This window comes from Eublepharis macularius, chromosome 12 (genome assembly GCF_028583425.1).
Source record: "Eublepharis macularius isolate TG4126 chromosome 12, MPM_Emac_v1.0, whole genome shotgun sequence".
Lineage (NCBI taxonomy): Eukaryota > Metazoa > Chordata > Lepidosauria > Squamata > Eublepharidae > Eublepharis > Eublepharis macularius.
In genome coordinates this window covers 17,886,509-17,912,169 of record NC_072801.1, presented here as the reverse complement: position 1 = coordinate 17,912,169, position 25,661 = coordinate 17,886,509, and the positions used below count along the sequence as shown (strand labels likewise).

Genomic DNA, 25,661 nt, shown 5'->3' with positions numbered 1-25,661 from the left:
TTCAGCGCGACGCATCCCTGCAGTTACAAAGCAAAGCTTTGATCTTACACGAAATACATTTGTCCTCTAAAAAAGGCAGAGTTGCATTAATGCTTTCGAACGAGAAGACCTGTCGAAAACAGACTTTTGTTTGAGCAACCAAAAATGTGTGGCCATGTCGCTGGAATCACTGCATATTTTAATGGTGGGGGGAGGGCTGCACATGCAATAGAATTTCACGATTTTCCACAGCAATGTCTTCCTTTCCAAAATGTTTACTTACGTGGCTCTCCTTACGATTTCTAAAAGGTATGAGGGGCAGAATGAAGACAAGCAGGAAGAGAAAGAAGTGGAAAAGATAACCGGTGCGCTCTTGAGAAAGTTGAACGAGCTGGAATCGGATCTGTCCTTTTCTTTAGGTGATTTAGCTATGGATAAAGACAACTCAAGGGGAGGGAGGGTAGATCTCTACCTTGAAAAAAAGGAAATCTGAAGAAATAGCATTTTATATGTTTCCTTTCTCAAGGTTGCAAGAAATTCCAGACAATCCTTGGTTTACATGCAAGGTGAAGGGGTTCACCAAGGGCAATCTTAAAGAGGGCCTTCAAAAATCCTGGGGCCAACATAGGGCTTAAGGCTGTAATTTTTGTTTTAAAGCAGGCATTTTTAGAAGTCCCAGATATATATAGAATCTAATTCCAGACTGTTTTTGTCTCCTGCCCCCCCCCCCTTTTTACAGGTCCAGAATTCGGAGGGGAGAAAAACTGTATATACATTGGGATGGTTACAGAAGACCTAGACGTGGCTGAGCTGGTAGAAACAATTGCAGCGACAGGCCGAGAAATTGAAGAAAATTCAAGAGTAAGTACTGAAGCTGTCTCTGAAGCTATGCAGTGGTAGTAAAACCAAGCCAGCCCACCCCGGTCTCATAATTTGCCCTCTGCCTGTCTACTCCTGATGAAAAGTATGGCTGTTATTCCAGAAGCATTTGTCTGTCACAAAAAAATACCACCTGAAATCCCATGGAAGGCATGGTCAGGGTTGCCTCTAAAAGCTCAGGCCACAATTAACTGTTGCCCCTGGACTCTGATTATTTTCCCTTCTGTTGCTAGAGTTGGCTGAAAGTCACAGAACTAGTTCAGTGGCTCAAAAGCTTGCACGTGTATTTTTAAGCTTTCCCCTCACTTGAAGCAGATTCAGTAGCCAGTTCACATGTGAACAGTGAATGTGTTTGTTAGGCTAAGATCTGAACACTCAGAAAGCCGCCTTATACCAAATCTGATCACTGGTCCGTCAAGGCCAGTATGGTCGTCTCAGTCTGGAAGCAGTCTTAGGGATCAACTGATCCTTTAAACCGGAGATGCCAGGGACTGAACCTGGGACCTTCACAAAGCAGATGCTTTGGCCCTGAGCCACAGCTCCTGCTGTTTTAGTGTGTAACCCTTGGCCAGTCTGAGCTTTCCTGGGGTGTGTCCCAGAATGCAGCAGTCCAACAGTCTAACCCCTATGCCACAATTGTTGCCAAGGCTGAGCATGCTCGCACTTAATATGACACACACAATTATTAGTGACCTAAAAGGATAGCAGTAAAAAAGAATTACACATAAAGAGGACTGCAGCCTTTCTGTGGACTTGGCTTCAGATGTGGAAAGAGAGAGGATTGCTGTGTTGGAGCCATGGCAAAAGACTAGATGAAAAAGCAAACCAGTAACTAGTGCCTGGCTTAAATTACTCCGCCTTTCCCACCCAGTCTGTCAGCTGAATTGCTCGTTTCATGTACCAAGACATGGGTTATGGTGGTCTGATTTATTTCCAGTGACCAATTTTCAGTTAGGCTCCAGTGGCCGATTCGTAAACTGCCAGAAAGAAATTAGGAAAGGATGCGGCTTCTTTGAAAAAGTAAATAATTCCCCCCCCCCCCCCCAGTTCAGGGTGAGAGCTGGTTCACTAAATTGAACAATGCTGGTTTAGGCACTGATTTACCTTGGAAGGCGCCTTTGAATTTCCACAATTTCTAGATTGTGCAAATGTGGTATTCAAATTGGGGGGGGGGGGAATCTCTTCCAATCTTAGGTGCTGCTATGGCACCAGCACTTACTTTGAAAAATCTAGACCCTGCTTCTGAACTTGATTTCTGTGACAGCTTCTACATAATGGCAGTGATCAACAATATGTATTTTTATTGTGCCAATTCTACCCCACACCAATGAGCTACAATTAGCAGAGCATTAAAGTAAGCAGAAACTAAAATGCCCAGACTATGTGACCAAAAATCAACCTGCAGCCTGAACCCTCAGATACGGCATTAGTAAGTGGGTTTGTTCTAGTAGAAGAAGACTCTTTAGATAACCAGGCCTTTTTAGTTTAATACTCCTTTGGCTGCTTATGCTGGTCTAGGACCATATTAATAAGAATAAAGAATACTCCAGTGGTTGCAAGACAACACCCTTTGTCTTGTGAAGGAGGCTTGGATTGCACTTGGCCTGGCCATATCTCACTCACACAAAGCTAGCTGTGTAGAAGAGGACATTTGTAGCCACTGTCAAAGTGAAGCCACACCTGAAATGTCATGTTACTCCCTCAAGATACAGGAGGCATTTGCCTGTGCTGCATCTGGTCTCCCCCCCCCCCCTTGCAAGATTCTGGGGGCAGGGAAAGGAAGCATAACCCAGTTATCCATTGTGAGGTTGCCTCAAATAGGTCTCTGGAGCAGTGGCATATAAGATTTCAGACTGGATAGAATAATACACACCCTTCCTTGCAACAGGCCGGGCTTAATCCCTGGCATATCCAGGGGAAAAGGTTCCAGGCAGGAACCTCCCCCCAAAAGAAGATCATGGAAAGATGCTGCCCAGTCAGTGTACACAACAGGGAACAAGAGAGAGAACTTATCAGACTCAGTACAAAATAGTTTCAGATGTTTATTGAAACTTTATCAGAAAGCCAGTTTTCCCTCCCTTCAAAGCAGTGATGCAGAGTTAATTAAAAAATAAACTGTGTTGTTTTAATCGAGACAGACCTGAGCTAGTTTCTTCTAGGCCAAGGTTAAGCAGCCAGGCAAAGCGCTAACATCCCACCTGCCATCCTCTTTCTAATCAGCTGTTGGAAAACATGACGGAAATTGTACGCAAAGGCATCCAGGAAGCTCAGGTTCAGCTGCAGAAAGCAAACGAGGAGAGGCTACTGGAAGAGGTGAGTGCCTTGGAAGAAGCAGTTTCCTTGCAGCAGACACTCTGCAAAATGTTTCTTAAACAAATCACACACACAAAATACCATTATGTAAACTTCTATTAATTGCAAGTGGCAACTTGACCATTTCCAGCCTATTACAATATTACATTAAACTTGCCGTTTAAATTCTTAACTATCTTGAGCCAATAATAGTTTAATTCATTCAACAGCGACTTGGATCATGCAGATAGGGAATTTCTGCCCCCCCCCTCGGCCTCTTCAGAAAGCTGCTTCTGTGGGTCAGGCGATGCAATACAGTGCTGCAGATACGGGGGGGGGGGGGGGAGAGCTCAGCAGGTTCCAGTGGGGCAGTAAAGATATCTTCTATGCATTCTGCACATTCATTTTATAGAACCCAAGCCACAGTGTTAAATCATGTGATCCCAACAACATATTCCATTCCTGTTCCTTTCACTCCTTGTAACTTCCCCATCAGTGGATGAAGGTATCCTGAAACAGGTTATGCCCCCTTCTCACTCCTACTATTCAAAAAACATTTGCAGTGCTTTCACTTCCATTTGGAAAGCATTGGGTTGAGAGAGAGTTGGCGTGATTGTTCAGTTGAGCTCCTCCTAACATGAGATCCCATTTGCCTGGAAGAGCTGCCTCCCCCCCCCCACACACTCCTATTCCCTGGGAAACCTGTTAAATGTGCGGGGAGGGGACCGGGACATTATCCCTACATCTGAATAACTCTTCCTAGTTTTTGCTTATGGTTTTAACTTGCAAAGATTGTGCCACAATGTTTATATTGATACAAATAATACGCATCTCTCTACCCACTATTACTGCGTTTAAATATGTTCTACAACGCTTGTTTTTGAGCACAAAGCATATCCTTGTTTGTGCCTCCTGTCGACGAAGTGTCTGTTTACTTTTCGTAGGACCCATTGCTTCAAAATGCAGGGGATATCTGTGTTAGAGAATGAGTTTTCCCCCCTACCCGTGTGTTTTCACAGGGGCTGCTCCGACAGATTCCGGTTGTGGGTTCCGTACTGAACTGGTTTTCTCCATTTCATGCTTTGCCGAAGGGAAGGACCTTTGACCTAACAGCAGGTGGGATGAAACTAAACTGCACCAGCAATATCATCAGTATTTCAAAGCAGTCACGTAATAACATGTTCAGGTGCAGTGGTGTTAGAGGCGGACACGTTTAGAGAAGTAAAGTCGAGGTTTTGAAGCGATCGTGTGGGTGTGGGTGGGGAGAGACAGCTTCCCAAATTTCTGCTCTTCCTGGTCCTTACACGTTTCAGGGTATCCCATGGATATGCAAGCCTCTCACCATAGCATTGGACGGACTGTGCGTATCCTCTTTGCTTGCAGTTAAGGCCTGTGATTGCTCTCTAGTGTCTCTCATTGAAAGGGTCCCTAACAGGTGAATCCCTCGCCTGTCCCTCAGGGCATGTGGTCATTTAGGCAGCCTATCAAGGCTTGCCGTCTACTAGGCAAGACTTATCTGCTTGTTTTTTAAAAAAGAGGATCAGCTGTATCCCACTTGCCCCACCAGCACAAACTAGCCAGATGGTTAATTTGGGAAGGCAGCCAAGAGTTTATTTCCACCAGACTTACACACAAGTAACAGAGAAATACAAGAGGCAGGGTTGATTTGGCAGCCCCTTACATCCTTTGACTCCAGAGTGAATCCAAATCAGAAAGTTTATTGCATGCAGCCAAAGGCCATCACAATTGAGCAATTAAAACACACTAAATGACAACATTATAATGCTAAAAGCACGTAGAAGTACATTAAAACACATAGCACCTTCATTATACACAGGTGAAGGAGTCTGGGCTACTAAGCACAGCTCGAGCCTGAATTTTCTTCTTGAGAGATGATCAAGACAGCAGGGAGGTGGTGATGGTGAAAGTATATGAATTCTTTGAGCGCCACAAGAGAAATGGCAAAGAGAAAACCCGGGAGGTAGAGTTTTTTATTCCCACAAGACGGTGTCCCATATATGAAAAAGTGTCTAGCCCAGTAGCCCCTTAAAGACCAAGGGAGCTTTGACTCTCGAAAGCTTATACCCTGGAAGTCTTGTTGGCCTTAAAGGGGCTACTGGACTTTAATCTTGCTTTTCTACAGCAGCTCAATATGTCTACCCACTGGAAACTGCCTAAGGCAAGTAAATTTTATTGCATTTTTATGCTGCTTTTCAGCTTAAAAGGACCCAAAACAACTGCTAGAAATTCTAAAACAAACTAAATTATATCAACTCAAGCAAGACAAAAAACAAGGCAGCTAAACAGATCCTAGGCAGGTCCTCATTTACTGCATTGCTGTTACAAGCCCTGGGCTGGTAGTTGGAGACCAAGGATTAAGAGCCTTTACGTTCTCATACCCGTCAGGTCATGCCTCTAGCCACATAAAGGCAAGGGAGAATGTGGAGTTTTTTCCTCCTTAGGAGCAACTGTGAAATTCTCCCTGAATAATTCCAAAATGGGAGGTTTGTAAGAGAAAGAGGAACACTTGTAATGTGAACTTAATTTCTTTTCAACTGCTTTGTGATCAGTAGATAGTGTACCTGGATTTGATGCCTTGCTCTTTCTTTGGCAGGCTCTCTTGAATCGACTGAGCCCACTTACGTATCCAAAGTGCAGGGGACCGGGGTCACTCCGCCTCCCACTCCCACATCTGGCCGGGCAAAGCAAAGGTTCCCTGGTAAGTCTCCTCCATCCATCCTGTTTTAGAGAAGTCAGTAACAAGATGTGTTTGACTGGTCTCACTAGGCCGTCTCCCCTTCAGCATTTAGGGTACCATTTTGCCAAAATAAACTGGCTGAGATTTGTTCCCTAATGGAGAAAGGCTGTTTGCTTTCAGAATTAAACTGGACAACAAGAAATAAATGTCTTGCTTTTAAATTATGTTGGAAGCTAAGGGAGGAGAAAAGAAGGGATATAAATATCTAACTAAATAACGTGGTTACCTGTGGGTGACAATTAGCTTTTTAAAAACCCCAAAAGATCATTATCTCAGACTGTTCAGTACAAACAGCTATGCCAGGTATGTGTTTAACATTTCTAATCCTTTTGTTTCAGGCCAAAAAATGTTTAAAAGGTCCTTGAAGGGCTCGGATGGGCTCAGTGAGACCAGCTCTGTGAGCCACACCGATGACTTGGGCAGAGGAGAGCCACAACCAGGCATTTCTTCTGCAGGGCAAGAGAACCCCGAGCCGCCAGAAGAGAGTGCACACCTGACCAAGGATATGGGGGAAGACTCCACAGGGGAAACGGTTCAGACTCTGGGGAATGATTGCACTAAATCACAGGGACAAGAAAGTCTCAGATAAGAATCCTGGCCCTGTGCATAAAGACTTTGTACAGAAAATAAGAGGCGTTTCTTCTAGAGCAGGGGAATTTCATGATGCATTTAAAAATGTGAATAGTGCCACAGTTTGTCCAGTAATGACTACTGTTACTTGTGATTTACTGGAGATTTTGCACAAATTTTAGTGAAAGAAGCTGTTCTCTCCTTGGCTTTCCTCTTTCCCCTCACTGTCGGGTGATGGCCTTGGTTTGTTTCCTGTACTGGTCACAACTACTGTTCATGGTATACCTGTCAAGGCAGTGAGGCTTAGGTTAACAGGCATACTGCAGCAGCTTCTGACATGTTCCCCTGTTGTCAAGGCACTCTGCAAGTAATATTTTGTGTCATTTTTGAAAAATTGCTGTGCCTGCCCAGATCTCTCTTGGCCTTTTGTTGGCTGAATGATCTGTTGCATTTGGTGCTCTTGAATTTTTTTCTGTAAAATAGATCCAATGTCTAATTCTATTAAATAAATATATCAGTTGCTCACACTTTTATTAAATTACAGAATACCTGTTATCATTAACTGGGCTTTTAACTGGCCTTTTTGTGTTATGAGTCCTCGTTCAGATTTTTTTCTAGAAGTTTGTATGTGGGCAACTTTGGCAGAGGTTATCTGAACACTGTTTTCTCAAGGCATGGGTTTTTCCATGTCAGGCAAGTAGAACACCCTTATCTCTGTGTTTCACAGGTCTCTTGAAAAGATGTTGTTTGTGAAACACATTCATCAACCTGTCACACATTTTGTGATTTGCCTTCTGTTCTGAGATTCTAGTTGTCCCACCCTTACTCGCTTTTGTTCAATATTGTAAATACCAAGAGAAATTATTATTTTATGTAAGTCTACTTGCTTCTCCAAATAAGGGTTGATTGATAAAGTGCGAATTAAACTCATGTCTTCCATGTGTGGTTTATTTGGTGTGATGAACTGCATTCTCTGACAGAAATGGGGGATAAAGTTAAAATCCTTTGCACAAACCTAAATGTTTTTACAACTGAAATGGTTTCAGCCAATAGTTTTACTGGAAATAGGTACTTAATTTAGATGCTTCCCAAATGGTTCAGCGGCTGTTTTCAATCTTGTCTTTGTGGTCAGCCATCGTTACTTTATATGTGAACACATTTTGATATGCTTTGTTAAGATTATGTACTTTTCTAATAAAACAAAATATTTTGAAAAAAAAGTAAAAAAAGTCAAATTTTCCCAAATTGTTACAGAGATTGCCTGTTGACAGTACTGCCACTAAATCTGGTGTGTGTGTTTCGAAGGAGGAGGGTTTGGGTACTAAATCATATATCTATCTCAAAAAGTAGACAAGTACATAGGTACACCAAACAGGCATCTACAGAAAAGCACCTATAGAATTGATACACGATAATATGGATGTCTTATACATTACTTTATGCATAGTAGATGCCAGTAGAGCATTTTATAGAAAAATACTTACACTATTAGCTATGTATAACACAGGAAATCAATCTTTCTCAGGTAATGCAGGCATCCAGTGGAAATACATCACACTATCATTGTAGGCATATTCTGTCAACTGTGCAGGCATCAACAGTGCAGGCATTTTATGGAATATGGTCTCAAATTCAGAAAGTATTGACACACACACACACAATATATGAATATAGATAGATACCTATGCTATAGGTAGTGCGGGCATGTTATGGAACGCCTATTCATACACAATACAGGCATACAGATCAACAGCCTGTGAGACAGATGAATAGCATCTGCTTAACCATACTTGCAAAATGAAATTCTGTGCTCAAGTCATTGTTGATTTATGGTGACCCCCTAGAAGGGTTTTTATGACAAAAGACTAAAAGAGGTGGTTTGCGATTGCCTGCCTCTGTGACCCTGGTCTTCACTGGAGGTCTCCCATCCAATAATTAACCAAGGCCAACCCTGCTTAGCATCTGACATCTGATGAGATCAGGCTCTCCTGGGCTATCCATACTTAGATACCTGTTTTTGCCAATTTTCCTTGACTACTAAAGGAGTTATTAAAATTTGAGAATGCTTCATCCTAAAAAGGCTCTATCTGTACTTAGCAATGGCTGGGACCTAACTTCTTAGAGGAACTGAGGGGCAAAAATTATCTTAGTAAAACCAGAACTGGGAAGTTATTAACTTTCCAGAGGTGGTCCGGTGTTTTTAGGTGAAGATACTCCAGTTCCTGCTCTCAGATTCTACACAACAGAGACCAATGTGTTCAAAACAACATGCACTTTTAGCCAAGAGATACAGAAGTGGGTAAATGGCAAAGCACAATTCATAGATCTAAAGTCATGCAGCCAGAAGGGTACTAGCATGACTCACTGTTGGAGGTTTGTCTTTTGCCACTAATCCATCACATAAGTCTTTGAACACAGCAGGCAACCTATCCACCTGCCCCCTCTTAGTCCACGCACCTCGTTGACACGAGATTCTAGCCAACAGCATTGGGAAGCTGAGGTCTTAACTATCTATAAAAGGTCCTGGCATGGTGCACAATGTTCAGCCTACTGCTCTTTGGCATACCTTGATGGTGGGGAGAAGCAGGGTCAGTATGCAAGACCCTCCCCCTTAAGGACTTATCCTATGCAAGCCATCTTCAACCCTTGGTCTCTGAGGGACAGGTAACCTAGACAGTTCTTCCCTTGGAAGCCCATTGGCTTCAGTGCTCTGGAAAGAGTCGAGGGTTGCCATATCTGTCTCGTGTATTTGCAACGGAGGGAATTTGGGCAAGAGCAGCCATCCTTTGTGCCCCATTGGCAGAATCAGTAACCACAGGCAGAGCTTTTCTCTTGCATGAAGGATGGTGGTTATCAAATGGCACAACCCCTACTGCTCCCAGCCCTCTGCTCCGGAGTCCTACCGCCCTGCAGAGGACGCTCCATCCCTGCACGAAATTATCCAGCCAGCACTACTGCTCTGTGGCATCTGGGTGACCAGCAAAGAACTGAACGGAATGGAGTTTCCGCAGGGGCCGCATATTAAGGCCTGGAGAACCAAAGTGGAAGAGTTCGTCTGACCCTTGCAGACTCAGTTAAAAACTTCAGGGCTATACTGGATCCAGCACTACTGCTAGAAAGCAAGTCAAGGCAGCTGCAAAAGATGCAAGCAGCAGCTCCGCAGGACAGGGAATCTGTAGAGGGGAGCAGTCTTCTAAAATGGCACCCCACCTTCAGACTGTGCAATACAATCTACTCTGCTCCGGATTCCGTCACCTCATTCTGCTGCACGTGTGATCCAGCCCTCTGTTATAAAGGCATGAGTGTTGAGAGAATATTTATACTTGTTTTAGCTCTTGCCAAATGCCTGGAATCAGTAACTTACAATCAATTTATTGAAAGCACTTATATATCCTGCTTTTCTCTGGATGAAAGGGGATTCTTCACAACTGGAAGTTTCATGCTGAACCTTTAAAACAGAAATAACGTCCAGCCATATTGGAGGGTAATAATAAGAAAGAGGAGGTGCTTGAAAGAGACCAGAGTACTTATTGCATCTGAACAGCTAAAGGTTCTTGGAAGCAAATGTTATTTTGAAAGATATCCAAAGGGATTTGAATACTTACCTGGAAAAGCTGTTTTTTTCCAAGTAGGAAAAAGTAGTAACAAGCTTCTTTTTGCATCTAAGGAACGCTTGTGAATTCATTTGCAGCGCAATACTGAACAGTATTACTATGCCCAGTTCCACCCTTCTAAGCCAGCTCCCATGTCTTGTCTTGCTGTGGCCTTAGTGGTACAAAGTCAGCCTTGCTGCCTAAGGATCCCACCCCCCAGCCATGGGGAGCTGCTGGCTGTCATAAAACTCAAGTGGGGACAACCAGCACAGAATGATAGTTAAGAGCATTGGTCTGGAAAGCTTCTAAGAAAGGTAGAGTGCAATTTCCCTGCCCCTACAACCCTGTCCCAACCTGGAGACGCCCCTCCATAGAACTCTAGACTAATCCTTGGTGGGGAACTTGGACACGGCGGTCATATGGAATTCAGTTATTAAGGAAACAGATCTCCTGGCACCACCTGGATGTGTTGGTAACCCTACTATGGAGGGACTTCAGTGGGATATAGTGATAAATAGGCTACTCTCCAAAGGATCCACTGTCACTGAGAGTCTTAAAATCTCTCCTTTGGATTTCATCTGTAAATCTGGGAGATTTCCAGGTGGGTTGGAAATCACCTTTAAGGAGGTGTTTCAGATACCACAGAAGCCAATATCCAACGCCACCACTGCCTCGAATTCAGATAAAACCAGTCATATGGACTTCAGTTGAAATGGAAGGCGATCTCCAGGTGTGACCTTTCATGGAAGGTCCTCCCTAGGCTATTGTTCCTCAGAGGCCACACTCCAAAGCCACCATTGTTTTCGAGCTAATTAAAATCTGTAATTTGAAGGTCATTTGTAATTCTGTGAGATCTCGAGGTGGGTTGGCAACAATCGTAACGGGGCACCAAGTGGGGTGTAATTCCTCACAGGCCAACCTCAAAAGCCTCCATGTCCCTGAGAATGATAAAATCGGTCATTTGGAGATCCGCTATAATTTGTGGACATCTCCAGGAGGGTTGGGAACCAAAGTAAGTAGGGCTTTCGCAGGGGAATCGTGCCAACGGCACAAACCGTCAATGATGCCACTGTCTCCTCGCGGAAGGGACAGAACGGCCGCTCCGCCACCGCGCCCTCGGCCTCACCCGCACAACTCTTCCTCACAGCGGTTCTCGGGCCTCGAGAACCTTCTGGCCCCGGCTTCCCGCAGCCTCCTTCTCCGGTCAGGCTGAACTTCCATTCTCGGAGTCCCAAGCAGAGTACCTTCCCTCTGCACCGCCGCTGTCCTTCTGTTCCCCCACCACTCCTTCTCCACAACCACGTAGCGTCACCGGATGACTTAGAATGCCGGGAATTGTAGTTCATCTCTCGCTCAGCTGGGATTCACCGGACGCTCTTTCCCTAGCTGCGGACTAACTTTCCCAGAAGCCCTCTCTTCGCTCCACCTCTCTCTCCGCCAGCTGGGATTGGCGATCAACATTCCCCTTCACCCCCTCCCCCTTCCAGCTCGGCTTTTAAAGCAACCCTCCATTCAAAGAGAAAGTGATCAGGAAGGGCGGACCTCCTGAAGGAGCTGACCAATAGGAAGGAAGTCCGGGGGCGTTTTGCGAGGCGATTGGCTAGGACGCGCAACCAGCAGTCAAAACACGATGTTTCGAGACAACAGCGAGGAGATAAAGAGGGCGGGGCTAGGTAAAGGGGCCGTTCCTGTGCAGGCTCTGCAGGGTGAGTCGTTATTTTTGCGCCTTCCCGCAAACTGCGGGGAAAAGGATCCCGATCATTACAGAGCTGAAAGGGCTATATTTTGCCTCCCCCGCCCCCCGGCATGGTGGGAATTCGGGTCACCGCCTTTTTCTCAAGACAGGAAGGAATGCACTGTAAGGAAGTGGTCTCAAAGAGATGCATCAAGGAACGGTTGCTTTAAGTACTAACTGTTGCTTTAAGTATGATCCTACTGGGTAATTCTGTATTGTTTAAGGTTAGAATTGCTTGGCATTTCAGCATTTCTTAAACTCTGAGATTTCTGCTAGTTTTAAACCTTGCAAATTTATATCTTTTACATTGTTTATTGAAATTCCCTTAACTCCTACTGTGTAATTCACGTTTAGCCTTAGTGAGAAAGGTGGAGGTAAATAAATAAATTGTATTTATGGCAAAAGGGAAGGTGGGGCTAACCACATCTTTGTGATCCATCAAACCTAAACAGAAACTGATGGAGTAGCAGAAGAGAACTGAATTTTACAACCAGCTACTTGAGAGCAAGTTTCAGATCTAGTTAATGCTGAAGGGTTGGTTTCTGCTTTCACAAGGACTCCTAGTTTCTCTCAGCATTGATCATTTATTTCTTGCCATATTTGTTTATTGTCTTCACTGCTACTTTGTACAATGATGGGGAGACATTTCCTGTGCAAAACTCCAGCCAATGATGAGCTATTTTAATTTTCCAATACCTGGTATGAAAACTGTGCTGGCAGTTAATGATTTCTGATATCAGCCGAGGCTCAGGCCTTAGACTAAGAAGTAGTTGCTTGTAGGCAACTAGGTATGATACGATCTGCACTCCTGGGGCCTGCATCCTTGGGATACTCAAAAATAGGTGCTCAGTAGTCCATCATTTTCACTCTCCAATAAATGGCTGCAAAAAGGAGCAAAAACAACTTTTGCCAAGATGGCAGAATCTGTGATACCTTGATTAGGCCTGACAGAGCAACCTGGTAGGTTACTTTATGCTTTTGTACATGAGTTAAATGGCTGTCATGGCACTTCTACCCTTTGAAGTAGAAGCACATACCCAATGTGGTGTTCAGTTATGCCTGACAGTCCCAACACTGTGGCATAATAATATTTGATTTATACACCACCCTTCAGGACAACTTAAATGCCCACTCAGAGCGGTTTACAAAGTATGCTACCATTATCCCCACAACAAAACACCCTGTGAGGTGGGTGAGGCTGAGAGAGCTCCAGAGAACTATGACTGCTGAAGGTCACCCAGCTGGCTTCAAGTGGAGGAGTGGGGAATCAAACCCAGCTCTCCAGATTAGAATCCTGCGCTCTTAACCACTACACCAAACTGGCTCTCCCAAACTGGGATGCGGAAGGGGCTAGAAGAGTTCATTAATGGATTAAGGATGACCTGGTTGTCCTGTATGAAAGTAGAGAGTCCATTGGTCATTTTCCAAAAACTGCCTAAAGGAGACTGTTTTAAAGTAGCATTTAGGTAATTACTGGATTTCTCTCCCTTTCCATTCAAGAATCAAGCATAGAGCTCTGGAGAAGAAAAGAAGGTTCCTGGTCTCTCTTCAGTCCCAGAAAAGGAAGGTGCCATAAGCCATGCCCTGCTGCCACCCAATCAGAGGGCTCAAGGACGGAATAGAACACTGCGCTGTTCCATAGAGTCGGAGAGGCCAGAGCGACACTTTTGGTTTCCAATGAGACATGAAGGGCCACATGACAAGCAATCAGTGCCATTAAATGAAACCTATGGAGATGCAGCCAGAACTCTTCCACCTTCAGGCACCAGTGTCTAAATGGGAACCTGATGTGAGTGCAGTGTGTCATCTCCTGCAAGTATTTAAAGTCAGAGTGTGGCCAGGGACATCAGCAAGAATCTAAAAGCTCTTGACCTAGAGCGCTTCACAACCAACTTAGAGCTTAGGACAGCCGTGCAGTAAACAAGGACCTTCCTAGGAGCCATATGGTCGGTCCTGTTTGGTGAATTTCTTTAAGCTGTTTCAGGGCCTTTCAGGATAAAAAACATTAACTAACCCTTTAGTTATTTCCAGATGCCAGGAATTCAAAGACTCCACTGGAAACAACAACTCCTAGCTTTTCATATGCGAGCTAAAGTCTCATGAGGAGTACACAACACCGCCTTTTTCTCCATTTGCCCGTTTCTCCTTTGACTCTGAAATAACTGATTAATACACTTTTACTACCACCACCACCCCATTGTCTTGATTATCACTTACTCTGGAGTTAAAGGATGTAGGGTGCTGCCAAATCAACCCTGTATCTTACATTTCTATTCCCATATTCATTATTTGGCTGAACTGTAAGTCAAATACAGTAGATCCCTTTTTTAAAAAAAAAACCCCAAATACGTAAGTTTTGTCTAGCAGATGGCACAGCCTTGGTATGCTGTCTAAACCACAACATGCCCTGAAGGACAGATGACAGAGTAACCCACTAGGGACTTTGTCAGTGGGAGACACTAAAGAGTGAACACAGGCCTTTCTGAAAGCACTGCGAATGCTCAAAGTCTGTCCAGTACTGCAGAGAGAGCTTTCATACATATGGAATACACTGAAACGTGTACATACTGGGAACAACAGAAATTTTAGAAATAAACTGTCCCATTCCCACCACTCCCATTGCCAAAATAATCTTATACTCAGATAGTATATGGATCATTAAATAACTATCTTATACTGCCCAGGTGCATCCTGTAAGACTGTCATTGCGTTAACTATTATACGAGAAACTAGTGGCTGTGACTCAACAGTACAACGGTTCTGCAGTAACATCTTTGTAGGATGCACCTAGACGATATAAGATTGTTGGACAATGCTCTTATAGAATGTTGCCTGTGAATGCACCTAGATAGCGTCTTGTACAAGCGAGCGTTAAAACAGAACCATGCTGTGCAGTAGAAAATGAGACATGGCGCAAAAAGAATGTATGTGCATATTTACAATGTTTATGTATATTACAATCTTATTTCTGTAATCCATCTTAGCCTCTGACTGTGAGTTCCTTGTTTGGTACAACTATACGGCCTCAGTTTCTGCTCTTCAGGTTAGATTTGGTCAGAAATCTTCTCCCAGAGGCCGTCTTCATTCTTGATATAGATCCAAGGCTTTCTGCTGGAGAACAGGGTCTGATCTGGGAAGGGATGCTCTTTCAGACACAGCAGAGTTGCTCGGATGTGAGAAATGAAATGAGGCGGTTCAGCCCGGGGAGATGTGGAGAGGTTCTGCACACACACACAGAAAAAGTTAACATTTATTCATTTAAAACTAGGAGAGCAACAGGCTTTTTACTGGCTTGAGTAAGACCACATGTCTACATAGCTCGGTGCTGTTTACTCTGGCCGACGGCTGTGGCTGTGGCTCGGTGTTAGAGGATCTGCTCCAGGTTGATTCCCTGGCATCACCAGTTAAAAGGACTGAGTAACAGGCAGGGCTTTTTTTCAGCGGGAATGCGGTGGAACAGAGTTCCGGCACCACTTAAAAATGGTGGCTCCGCCCCCTGATTTCCAGACAGAGGGGAGTTTAGATTGCCCTCCATGCTTCTGGCTAACCTTGAAAAACCAACCAGTATGGTTGTAGTTCATTGCACAGCCACAATTTACAACTTTCAAAAAGGCTACTTCTAGAACACAAAAGCCCACTGTAGCAAGTTAAAAGGCATCTATTGAAGGAAAAGTTGGCAGGTCATGAGAATGCAAAGATCACCCCCTTGAAGAACAGCTGCAGGCCACCTTTACCTGCAGTAGGTACTGGTCATCCTGGTCTAGCCAGAAATTCGCCGGAGGGAAAGGCATCCAAAAGTAAGGCCCAATACAGAGTTGCTCCTTTCTGGAGTCATAAATGTTAACCATCTAGAACGACAGGGAAAAAAGGATACCCTTTCAAAGTGCTGTTGCAAGGAAGAGAGACATTCATCATTAGCAAAGTCTGAATTCTTTACCTCCCTCTTACTAGAAAAATGCAACGGTTTGAAAGGATTCTTTTCTTAAAAAGATGCAATTACTGTCTTCCTGACCCCACCTGTTTGGGGAGGGCAGACTATAAATTTAAGAAAATAAATAATAATAATAAATTCCTGCCTTTTCCTAGCCAATTGTCTGCCTTCCTGCCCTACCCTCTCCTGCTCTTTTTTAAATTTTCCTTCCATCATGCCCACTTCCTGGCTCTCGGCCTACACCTGAGAAGGCTTTTATGACCCTTGAGGTCTTTATTCCCTTTATAGCTGAGGTGATTGATCCTGGCACTCTTTATCCCACCTGCTTCCTTGGTGCCCACAGCAGCCAGTCGTACCATTCCCTCTTCCTCTTCGCCAATGTTCCCAGACTCTGGGAAGTAGGAAACCGTGGCTGATACCAGGTTCTACTACTTCAAACCTCATCCAGGGACCCCTTCTTGGGGTGTGACACAGTCTTGAAAAGCTAGGACCAGTACATGCACATTCTTTCTCTTCCTCACTAGAAAGTTAGTTATAATAAGCACTATTGCTGCCCAACCCCCGAAAAATCTAATCTCTAATTATACCTGAGCTCCTGTTAAGATACTGGCTGACCGCAAATCCTCCTCTGGTCCTTTGTCTGGAAAACAAGCATGGAAAATCTCTCCAGTCTTAACATTTGCAGCTGGGAAACAAAGACAAAATACAAGTTAGTAAACTCGGAAATGAAAAGGTCCTATCACCTCCATGTCCAAAGACAACACAAACCCATATGGAAGAGAATATATTTCCTTCCACTGTCTGGTGTGGCTCTTTCTTCACTAAAAGTGCCAGTTACAAAGATGCTTTCTCCCCTGTTCTCTTCCAGTAAGCATGCCTTGGGCTTATGGATATGTCTTTTTGTCTTAAGCTACCTTACAGTGTGAGGATAAGGGGGATCTTGTCAGATCTCAGAAGCTAAGCAGGGTCAGCCTTAGTTTGTAATCAGATGGGAGACCTCCAACAAAGACCAGGGTTGCAGAGGCAGGCAATGGCAAACCGCCTCTGTTAGTCTCTTGCCAGGAAAACCCCACCAGGGGTCGCCATAAATCAACTCTGACTTGAGGCCCGGATTTCATTCATTCAAGGGGAGCAGTGGTTGGTGGGTTAAGTGGTTGGGCTGTGAATCAGCAGTCTGCTGGTTCGAATCCCACTACTGCCATGAGCTCAACAAGTGGCCTTGAGTAAGCCACTCCTCTCAGCCTCAGCTCTCCAGCTATATTGTTGGTATAATAACAACACTGACTTCATTCACCACTTTGAATGGGCACTAATCTGTCCAAAAGGGCAGTATGTAAGCACACTGTTGTTGTTGTTAGCAGCAGCAGCAGCATTACACTCTTAAGTCGATTGACTTAGAAGGAGAAAACTCTGCCTATGGTTTCACTGTAAACATGCTACTCTCCATACTAGAAAAACAACGGCATAAAGTTGTTCGCTAATACTGAAGCACCTAAAGAAACAAACTATGCTGAGAGGGTCAGATATGTACATCTTGAGTGAATAAATAAAATATCAACCAGCTGCAGCATTTTATATCTTTGTCTGAACGCCCACTAAGGCGAATGGTCGCCAAATTAAAATTTTACTTACCAATACCATAAATGTATGGAAAGTGATTGCCTTTTTCCTGCCGGTCATTCAACTCTGTTATTAAGGAAAAGAGAAGGAAATCACACAAACATTACTGCTCCTCAGATGAAACAGAAGTCACGGAACGTTAACGGTCAGTATAACTCAGGGGGAAGTGACATCACCCAGCTAGGGCAGATAGCTAGAGCCTGATCTTCATCTCCAATGGCATAACAATGGCTAAAAACAAGCATCACAGCCTCAGATATGACTTTTAAACTATGAGCCAGTTAACAAGGGGGAAGCCTAGTAACCTCAGAGGTATCTCCAGACAGCTTTAAAGATTTTTTTCCCCTGGTGTTCCAAGCAGCTGCAATTACCTGTCACACAGAATGTCACTAAATGAATATCGTCCTGCAAGCGGTCAAACGCTCCTAAAACAAGAGCAGGAACAAATGTGAAACTTACAGAGAAAATGATTAATACTAAAGACAAGGCAATTGGAATTGTTCACATACTCCTGGTTCAATACCGAGCTTGGGGCAACTGCACAGGAAATTTGGAGCATATGGCCAAGGCCTCTGTGCAATGCTGCAGGCCTAGAATTTTCTCATAAGACTAGCAAGATGCCACTTCCTACACATTTCCCCTCACAAAACAATTTTTCCCCTTAGCCCCCCCCTTCCCCCACTGAATACTAGTCTAAAAAGGAACTAACACATCACTTTCCTCCTGTGAATTCATGTTTCTACCTCCATTTACCATCTCTCAGACCAGATTTTCAGACCGCAAGCTTCTCAAGGTGGAAGCAGTCTTGTTCTTGGTAAAAGCACCATACACATTTCACTTTCTGCTATTTTTTTGTATTCTGGGGTAAGAGGTTGTGTTCAGTGGCCAAGTTCCATGCTTAAGGCCCCTCAGATCAGCCCCTGGCATCTCCAGTACAGGATGTCAGACAGAAGGTATCTGGAAACCTAACTCACAAATTACAGAATTTCCACTATTCTTGGTGTGGAATGTTTTGACATCCTATTTGGAGCTCCCACAATCAGAGCTGGATCTAGGGGCATGGGTGCCCGGTGCAGCCCTTGCCTGGGTCTCTGGGTCACTTTTGTGACATCATCACGCAGGGCGGGAGGCATGCCTGCCCACGCAGGAAGCCGGCCGCCCCAGCACCCGGTGCGCTGTGGAGCTGGCGGCGGCACAGGCGTGGCTGGGGCGGCCTGCTGGCTTGCCATGCGCACAGGACCTCCCCAGCCCTATGCTCAGCCACCCACGTGGCAAGCGAGCTGCCCCGCACTACCGCTGCTGCCAGCTCCGTGGTGCACCGTGTGCTGGGGCGGCCAGCTTGCCACGCGGCTGGCCAAGCGCAGGGCTAGGAGGCCCTCCGCGCAGTTCAAGTGCCCCGTTGCCCCATGCTGCCTGCACGGCAAGCTGGTGAGGGCCTCCCAACCCTGCGCTCAGCCACCCACAAGGCAAGCTGTGGTGCACTCCCGGGCAGCTGGCAGCCGCGCCCAGTGCCCCCTCTGTGGCGGCGCCAGGGGCAGGCAACCCCCCTCCCTCCCCTCTATCTGTCCCTGTCCACAGTCTCCAGATCTCACAAGTTCTATACTCAGGTCCCAAATAAGAGCCCTAAAACTGAACAGAGGAAGCAGGAGGGAATGTATGAACTTACGAAGAAGCTGATGGGTTAGTTGTTGGGATAAGTGTCGATCATCATTGAAGCCGCCAACGAGATGTACTTCCAACCTAACCAGACAGAGGAAGAACTTACGGACACTTCCAGCTTAGAGAGAGAGCCAACAACTCAGTGACAGAGTTCATAACTTGCTTTCAGAAGGTCCCACTGGCATCAATCCACGATGTTTTAATATGCATGTCAGTCAACTAAAGGATTAGTCAATTAAACAAATGGGCTTGCATTCCTGCATATCCGTTCCCCTAACAGTGGCCCTTTCAATCAGTGCAAGGTCCTTTCCACCAAGGGAACAGCCTCTTGCATCAGCGGAAGACGCCAATGTTAGCAGAACAAATTTGTGGTGGCTAACCCATGGGGTTTAATTTTAATTGGCAGGCACACTCACGTTTCAGAGGATATTTATTTCTTGAGGCTGATTGTGGGATCCAATGCATTAGGGTAACAGCTGTCTTTCCAATAATGCACTAAAATTAAAGAGAGCTGGGAGAGGAAGGGTTAACTATTCCCTAGAATGGAGAGCTTGAGTAACAGGCTGCTCCTCCTTCTCTGATTGGTCAGAGTTACATTTATTCCATACTGGAGTTTCTGTCAGTCAGAAGCAGTCTGAAGGGAGTCAGTTGATTTGTGACAGGATATGGAGTCAGGGAGTCTGACAAAAAAAGAGTCAGGTTCCTGTTTAGAGCGATAAAAGAAGACTCCTTTGCCTTAACTGTAGTTTTACTGCCCTAAGGAAGACTTCTATCTAAGAATTAAGCATCAGCATAAGCTGAAGTACGCTTTGCACATACACCAGAGAACTGGGAATGTGTTTGGGGTGAGTGATTGGATAGTGGGCTGAGACTCCCTTTCAAGTCTAAACGAAGAGGAGTTATATCTTCTAAGGAGAAGAAGATTAATTCCTGCCCAGTTTTGAATGGCGTTTGGCTCTAAGGAGGACCCCAGGTCTGATGTGAAGGGGAAACAATTTTAGACTACTCAGGAGATAGAAATACCTTCTAGTTTCAAGAACAGAGCAAGTTAGGTGCACAAAGAACTCCAGAAAACTTGAATTGTCATAGGAAACTTCCTGAAGAAACATTGTTGCAGTAACTAAACTATGAAGTAAAACACCTCTCACTGTTAAGAACCAAGAATATATGAAAATAAGCTTCAAGGACACCATTTTGTCTGTTAAATGATACCAACAACATTTTACCTCCGCAATTCCATTCCCCTGACTACGCTTGTTAAAGTTATTTCTTTCTAAATGTTAAAACCATCTCTAGTGCCATTTCCAAGTAAAAAAGGAATAGGGCTCCTGCTTTTCTCCATCAAATTCCTGGGCTGGGCTAAAAGCCAAAATTATATCTGCATGTCAGGGTGGGGGAGACTGAATTTTGGGTGAGAAAATCTGCCTCACAGTGGGGAGAGTGAAGGGAGGGGTCCGTCATAGTTGTCAAGTTGCAATTGGCTTATGGCAACCCCTAATAGGGTTTTCAGGGCAAGAGATGAGCAGAGATGGCTTGCCATTGCCTGTCTCTGCCTAGCAGCCCAGCTCTTCCTTCGTGGTCTCCCATCTGTGTACAATCCTGCTTATTAAATCTAAAGTCCTCGCTAGCTTGAGATTCTGGATTGCCACAAACTGATTTCACTTGTGAAAAGTACTAATTAATCAACTTTTTCATGGATAAGCACTGGATGGCTCTGAATAAAAACACCAATATTTTTTTATTTTTAAAACCCTGACCTTCCGTATTCTGTGTTAGGAGAGAGCGCTCTGACTGCGTTGGTAATTAATAAAACTTCTTTTTCTGTATCTGACCCATCGCAGTGCATCAGACAGATGGCCCCACTACCTGAAAAAACAAGAGCAAAAACGGTTTGCAACTCCAAAATCTTTGCCAATACGGAGCCATTCACATGGCCACATTTTTTGACTCCAGTTAAGGCACTGCAAATATATTCGGTGCAGCTCGTTGCCAAAACATCAGAATCACCCCACAGAGGAAACATTCTTGAGACTGACAATACACAGCACAACCAAAGGTACATGAAGATTTAAATTGGGTGATAGCCCCAGTTACTGCTCTACGGGCACTTCTCGTTATCCTCCAACTGCTGTACCCGTGTGTCTGAGCACTACCAAGTGGCAGGTAGTTGCGTCGTCAGATCCCAGAATAGAAATGGACCCTGTTGAAAAGCAGAGGAGCAAGTGTTAAAATGAAAGTCGTCCATTCCAGATTTCCGCATCGGCCGCTGATGGATGCCCACGCACCATCTTTAGGAGTAGTTGCTGCAAACTCTCTCTGCTGAACATACAAAAGGCCTCGGGGTCCCACTGTTCGAGCAGGCTGGCTCCGCAGCAGCTTGGCTCTCTCCTGTTTAAAAAAAGCAGGGATAATCACAGTTGCATTTGGGTGCGTGCACAGTACAATTTTCTTGCGGTCAGCAGTCCACGATTGCTGCTATTCTTCTTAACTTGGCATATATATATTTGCCTACTGAAGACCCACCATATGCATCTGATGAAGTAGGCTTTAGTCCACAAAAGTTTGTTAGAATAAAGGTTAGTCTTTAAAGATGCTGCAAGACTCTCAATTAATTTTGGCTACAACAGACTAATGTGGCTAGCTGCTCTGGAATCAGTACCACATTCAGGGAATCTTTCACACTTATTCAGACTTCACCTAGATTTAATATTTCCCTGCTTCACACTTAACACAGCAATTAACCAATTTGGTTTTTGTAGCTAACACAAGAGTAGAATCTAGCGATGATTCAAGGTTCTTATTTGCAGTTCTAATGCTTTAATACTTGATCAGTATTGGGCCAATGTCTTTTGATGAGTCCAAATGGCCAACCCCGCCAAGCAAACTACACATCTCTTGAATCATGTATTCTTGGGATGTATTCCCAAATCATCTCAATATGTGATAACCAGGGAGAAAAAAGTTCCATCCTGTGGCAAGACAACAACAAAACACACTGAGACATTTTGGTGGTGCGTCCAAGGCCAACCACCCACAGGTTGACGTGGCTGGAACTTGCTTGCGGGAACAGTTACCAATGACTTTAGGACTAAACAACATCCTAGTGGTTTATTTAGGACACATTTAGCCACTTTTCCTCTCAAGTTCTCAAGGTGGGTTGCCATTAATTAAAATATTACAAAACCAGATTCATAATTTCAATAACAAAGGCGCACAGATTCATTCTCCGCCCTGTTCTCAACCCACTTCTCACAAGGCAGGTTGCCCGTTTCACAAAAACACCCATCTAAATCATTCAACTTTATGTAGTCTCTGGCAAGCGATCACAGCAGTGGGCCTTTGGGACGCTATCAAGAAGACCATTCCACCAAGCAGGGACCACAATTGAAGTGAACGGAGTCTAGTGGCACCCTGAAGACTAACAAAATGTTATTCCAGCACAAGTTTTTGTGGAGCGAATCCAAGTTTTCAGAGGCAATGGAGTCTAGTGGCGCTAGCCAAAAAACCCAAACAAATCAGGGGTCATATTTATTTGGTTCTTCTATTAATATTACATCTTTCTGCTCAAAGCAGCACACATTGCTCTCCTCTCCTCCATTTTATCCTCACAACAACCCTTTACAGAATTAAGGTTGCTGGCCCAAGGACACACAATGAGGTTGTGTGTACGGTTGCCAACCTCCAGACCTTCTGGAATTACAACTGCTCTCCAGACTACATAGAGATCTGTTCCTCCAGAGAGAATGGCTGCTTTTGAGGGTGCACTTTATGGCATTATACCCATCCTAACAGGGATAGCCCAGGTGAGCCTGATCTCATCAGATCTCAGAAACTAAGCAGGGTCAGCCTTGGTTAGAAATTGGATGGGAGCCCTCCAGTGAAGACCCGGGTTGCAGAGGCAGGCAATGGCAAACCACCTCTCTTGCCGGGAAAACCCCGCCAGGGGTGGCTGTAAGCCGGCTGTGACTTGAGGGCACTCTCCTCCACCACCCACCTTGCTGAGGTCCCGCCCCTCCTCAAACCCCGCCCACCCCGGTCTCCACCCCGCCCCCACATCTCCAGGAAGTTCCCAACCCAGAACTGCCAGCCTTACATGTACGACAGAGTGCAGATTCAGACCTGCCCCCCCCCCCAGATACTGGCCTGATAACTATTAAACCACACTGGCTGCCTTGCAGCACATTACAGACTAACATTTTATTCCGACGTATGCTAGAACCCACTTCTTCCTATGCAATGGACTCCAGTGGCACCATAAGGACTAACAGCTTTTTACTGCAGCACGAACGTTTCTAACGTCGGGATTATTATTATTATTATTATTATTATTATTATTATTATTATTATTATTATTATTATTATTATTATTATTATTGAGCGCACCAGGCGCCGGAGCCATGGAGGGCGGCTGGTTTGCTTTGCTGTTCTCCGCCTGCAGGGGAGGCCAGCCGGCTCTCCAAAGCCCTGCCCGGCAGCCCAAGCTCACCTCCAGCTCCGGGCACAAACGCAGCAGCTCCCGGGCGGGCCGCGACGGGTCGATCCGCTCCCCGTTGACCCGCAGAGGCATCCTGGGGAAATCGCGCCCGGGCTGCGAGGAAGCCGCGAGTCCCTCCCGCGAGCCGCCAGCTGGGCTCAGCCGCCCGCAAGGACCCCCGGGAAATGTAGTCCCGATGCGCGGGGCGCGGGCTGCGTTCTTCTGTGCATTACCAAATTCACTCCCAAGCAAATCCCGCTCGGTTCCGCAGGGCCCACTTCCCAGCAGAGTAGGCAAAAATGATTAAGTATTAAAACGGACAAATTGTATAAAATTTGCATAGGGCGTACACAGATGCAAATTTGGACATGATTATTATAATTCCAGTCTTCTACATGGCTTTGGAGGATGCAGAAGTCAGTTCCGAGTAGAGTTGCCAGCCTCCAGGGGGTAGCTGGAGATCTCCCGGCATTACAGCTGATCTCCAGGTGACAAAGATCAGTTCTCCTGGAGAAATTGGCTGCTTTGGAGGGTGCGCTCCACTGAGGCTCTTCCCCTCTCCAAACCCCACCCTTTCCAGGCTCCACCCCCAAAATCTCCAGGAATTTTCCAGCCTGGCCCTGGCAACCCTAGTTCCGAGCCTCTCTCAGCCCAGACTGAGCACAGTTGCCTTTCCATTCAAGAGCAAGATCCGGGTCCAGTGGCACCTTAAAGACCAACTGGATTTCCAGGGGATGAGCTTTCGAGTTAGAGCTCTGGAGGAGTGGGAAGGGGGTCTTTTATAATCCAAGTCGAGGGTGGGAGTATTGTAAATTGGAGAGTCAGGAAAGGAAACTACACGCAATCCCTGTTGCAGTTAGCTTGAATGAGCCTGGGTGCAAAGCGCAGAAAATTAGCATCAATAATGCGAGATAAATTTTATGCTGCAATTCAACCTTGGGGGATTCATTGGCTGCTTCCACACACATTGGATAATGCACTTTCAATGCTCTTTAATGATCATTTGGAACTGGGTTTTCATGTGTGAAACACAAAATCCACTTCTAAAGGATTGCTAAAGTGCATTGAAAGTGCATTATTCAACGTATGTGGAAACAGCCATTGTTCCAAATTTGCAAATAAACTCAGTTTCAGCAATCTGCGGCTGTAATTTTTCTTTGAAGTTTCTGCTTGAGAACTGCTAATCTGAGGCCTCTTCTACTATAGACCAGCACACCAACCCACCTGAATCTTTCCATTCGAGTCTATGCAGGGACCTATCCTTGTATGAGATTGCAGTTGCCAACCTCTAGCTCCGGAGGCCTGGAGATCTCCCAGAATTACAACTAGAGAGAATGGCTACTTTGGAGGGTGGACTGTGCGGCATTATGCCCCACCGAGGTTCCTCTTAGGGTTTCCAACTCTGCTTGGGAAATGCCTGGAGACTTGAGGGAGGCACCTGGAGAGGGCAGGGTTCGGGCTGGGGAGACATCTCAGTGGGATACAATGCCATACAGTCTACCCTCCAAAGTAGCCATTTTCCTCAGGGAAACCGTCTCTCAGCTGGGATCAGCTGTAACTTTGGGAAGTATCTAGGCCTACCTGGAGTAGGGATGTCAGCTCCAAGTTGGGAAATTCCTGGAGACCTGGGGGGTGAAACTTGGAGAAACCTGGAGGATGTGGGGTTTAGGGAAGGAAAGGACCTTGGTATGGCATAATTCCATAGATTCCACCCTCCAAAGTAGCCATTTTCTCCAGGTGAACTGATCTCTGTGACCTGGAGACCAGTTGTAATTCCGGGAAATCTCCAGCCATTCCCTGGAGGCTGGCGACCCTAGTCCCTCCCCTCCCCAAACCGTGCAATCCAAGGCTCCACTCAAATTTCTCAGAATTTCCAAAGCTGGAGTTAGCAACCAAGCATATTTGTAAATGGATCCAGATTGTAAGAGAAATGTTTGTATTTCTCCTCATTCCTTGTTGAAAGCAGCTCAGAGGCCTACCTTTTAGGGGTGTGTGCAGATGTTTAGAGCAACCTGTTCTAGTCACCTTGGATGGACGGAGCATACCTGAACTATGTATGGAGTCAAATGTCAAGCCTATCTGTGGAGTTGCAATCAGATTCAAGTTTGGAATTTCTCTTGGTTTCTTGAAGGCACCACAGAGGTCAATCTTTTGGGTGGGCGTATGGAAGC

The 25,661-nt window shown here is 45.3% G+C and overlaps 2 protein-coding genes and 1 non-coding gene across 5 annotated transcripts in view; 2 read left to right on the top strand and 1 right to left on the bottom strand.

The window, feature by feature from the left end:
• The window catches only part of PDXDC1 (pyridoxal dependent decarboxylase domain containing 1), a 54,101-nt gene extending 46,693 nt beyond the window's left edge, over positions 1-7,408 (top strand). For all 3 annotated transcript variants that reach the window (XM_054993008.1, XM_054993009.1, XM_054993010.1), the window contains exons 18-23: positions 289-398; positions 719-840; positions 3,079-3,171; positions 4,170-4,266; positions 5,765-5,869; positions 6,247-7,408. In XM_054993008.1, coding sequence (XP_054848983.1) covers positions 289-398; positions 719-840; positions 3,079-3,171; positions 4,170-4,266; positions 5,765-5,869; positions 6,247-6,497 — 778 coding nt within the window. In that variant the 3' untranslated portion in view covers positions 6,498-7,408. The remainder of the gene's footprint in view (positions 1-288; positions 399-718; positions 841-3,078; positions 3,172-4,169; positions 4,267-5,764; positions 5,870-6,246) is intronic.
• A 5,061-nt stretch (positions 7,409-12,469) lies between these two features.
• Positions 12,470-12,555, top strand: LOC129340759 (small nucleolar RNA SNORD60). Its single transcript, XR_008598062.1, has one exon. It is a non-coding gene; the product is annotated as a small nucleolar RNA SNORD60 (small nucleolar RNA).
• A 2,174-nt stretch (positions 12,556-14,729) lies between these two features.
• NTAN1 (N-terminal asparagine amidase) lies at positions 14,730-23,659 on the bottom strand. The gene is made up of 10 exons (XM_054992216.1): positions 23,503-23,659; positions 21,302-21,404; positions 21,151-21,216; positions 20,774-20,882; positions 19,024-19,097; positions 17,729-17,782; positions 17,370-17,423; positions 16,325-16,422; positions 15,541-15,654; positions 14,730-15,027 (listed from the first exon to the last, which is right to left on the bottom strand). Exons 1-10 carry the CDS (start codon positions 23,581-23,583, stop codon positions 14,851-14,853), a joined length of 930 nt encoding a protein of 309 aa, XP_054848191.1. The 5' UTR covers positions 23,584-23,659; the 3' UTR covers positions 14,730-14,850.
• Positions 23,660-25,661: the final 2,002 nt, after the last annotated feature.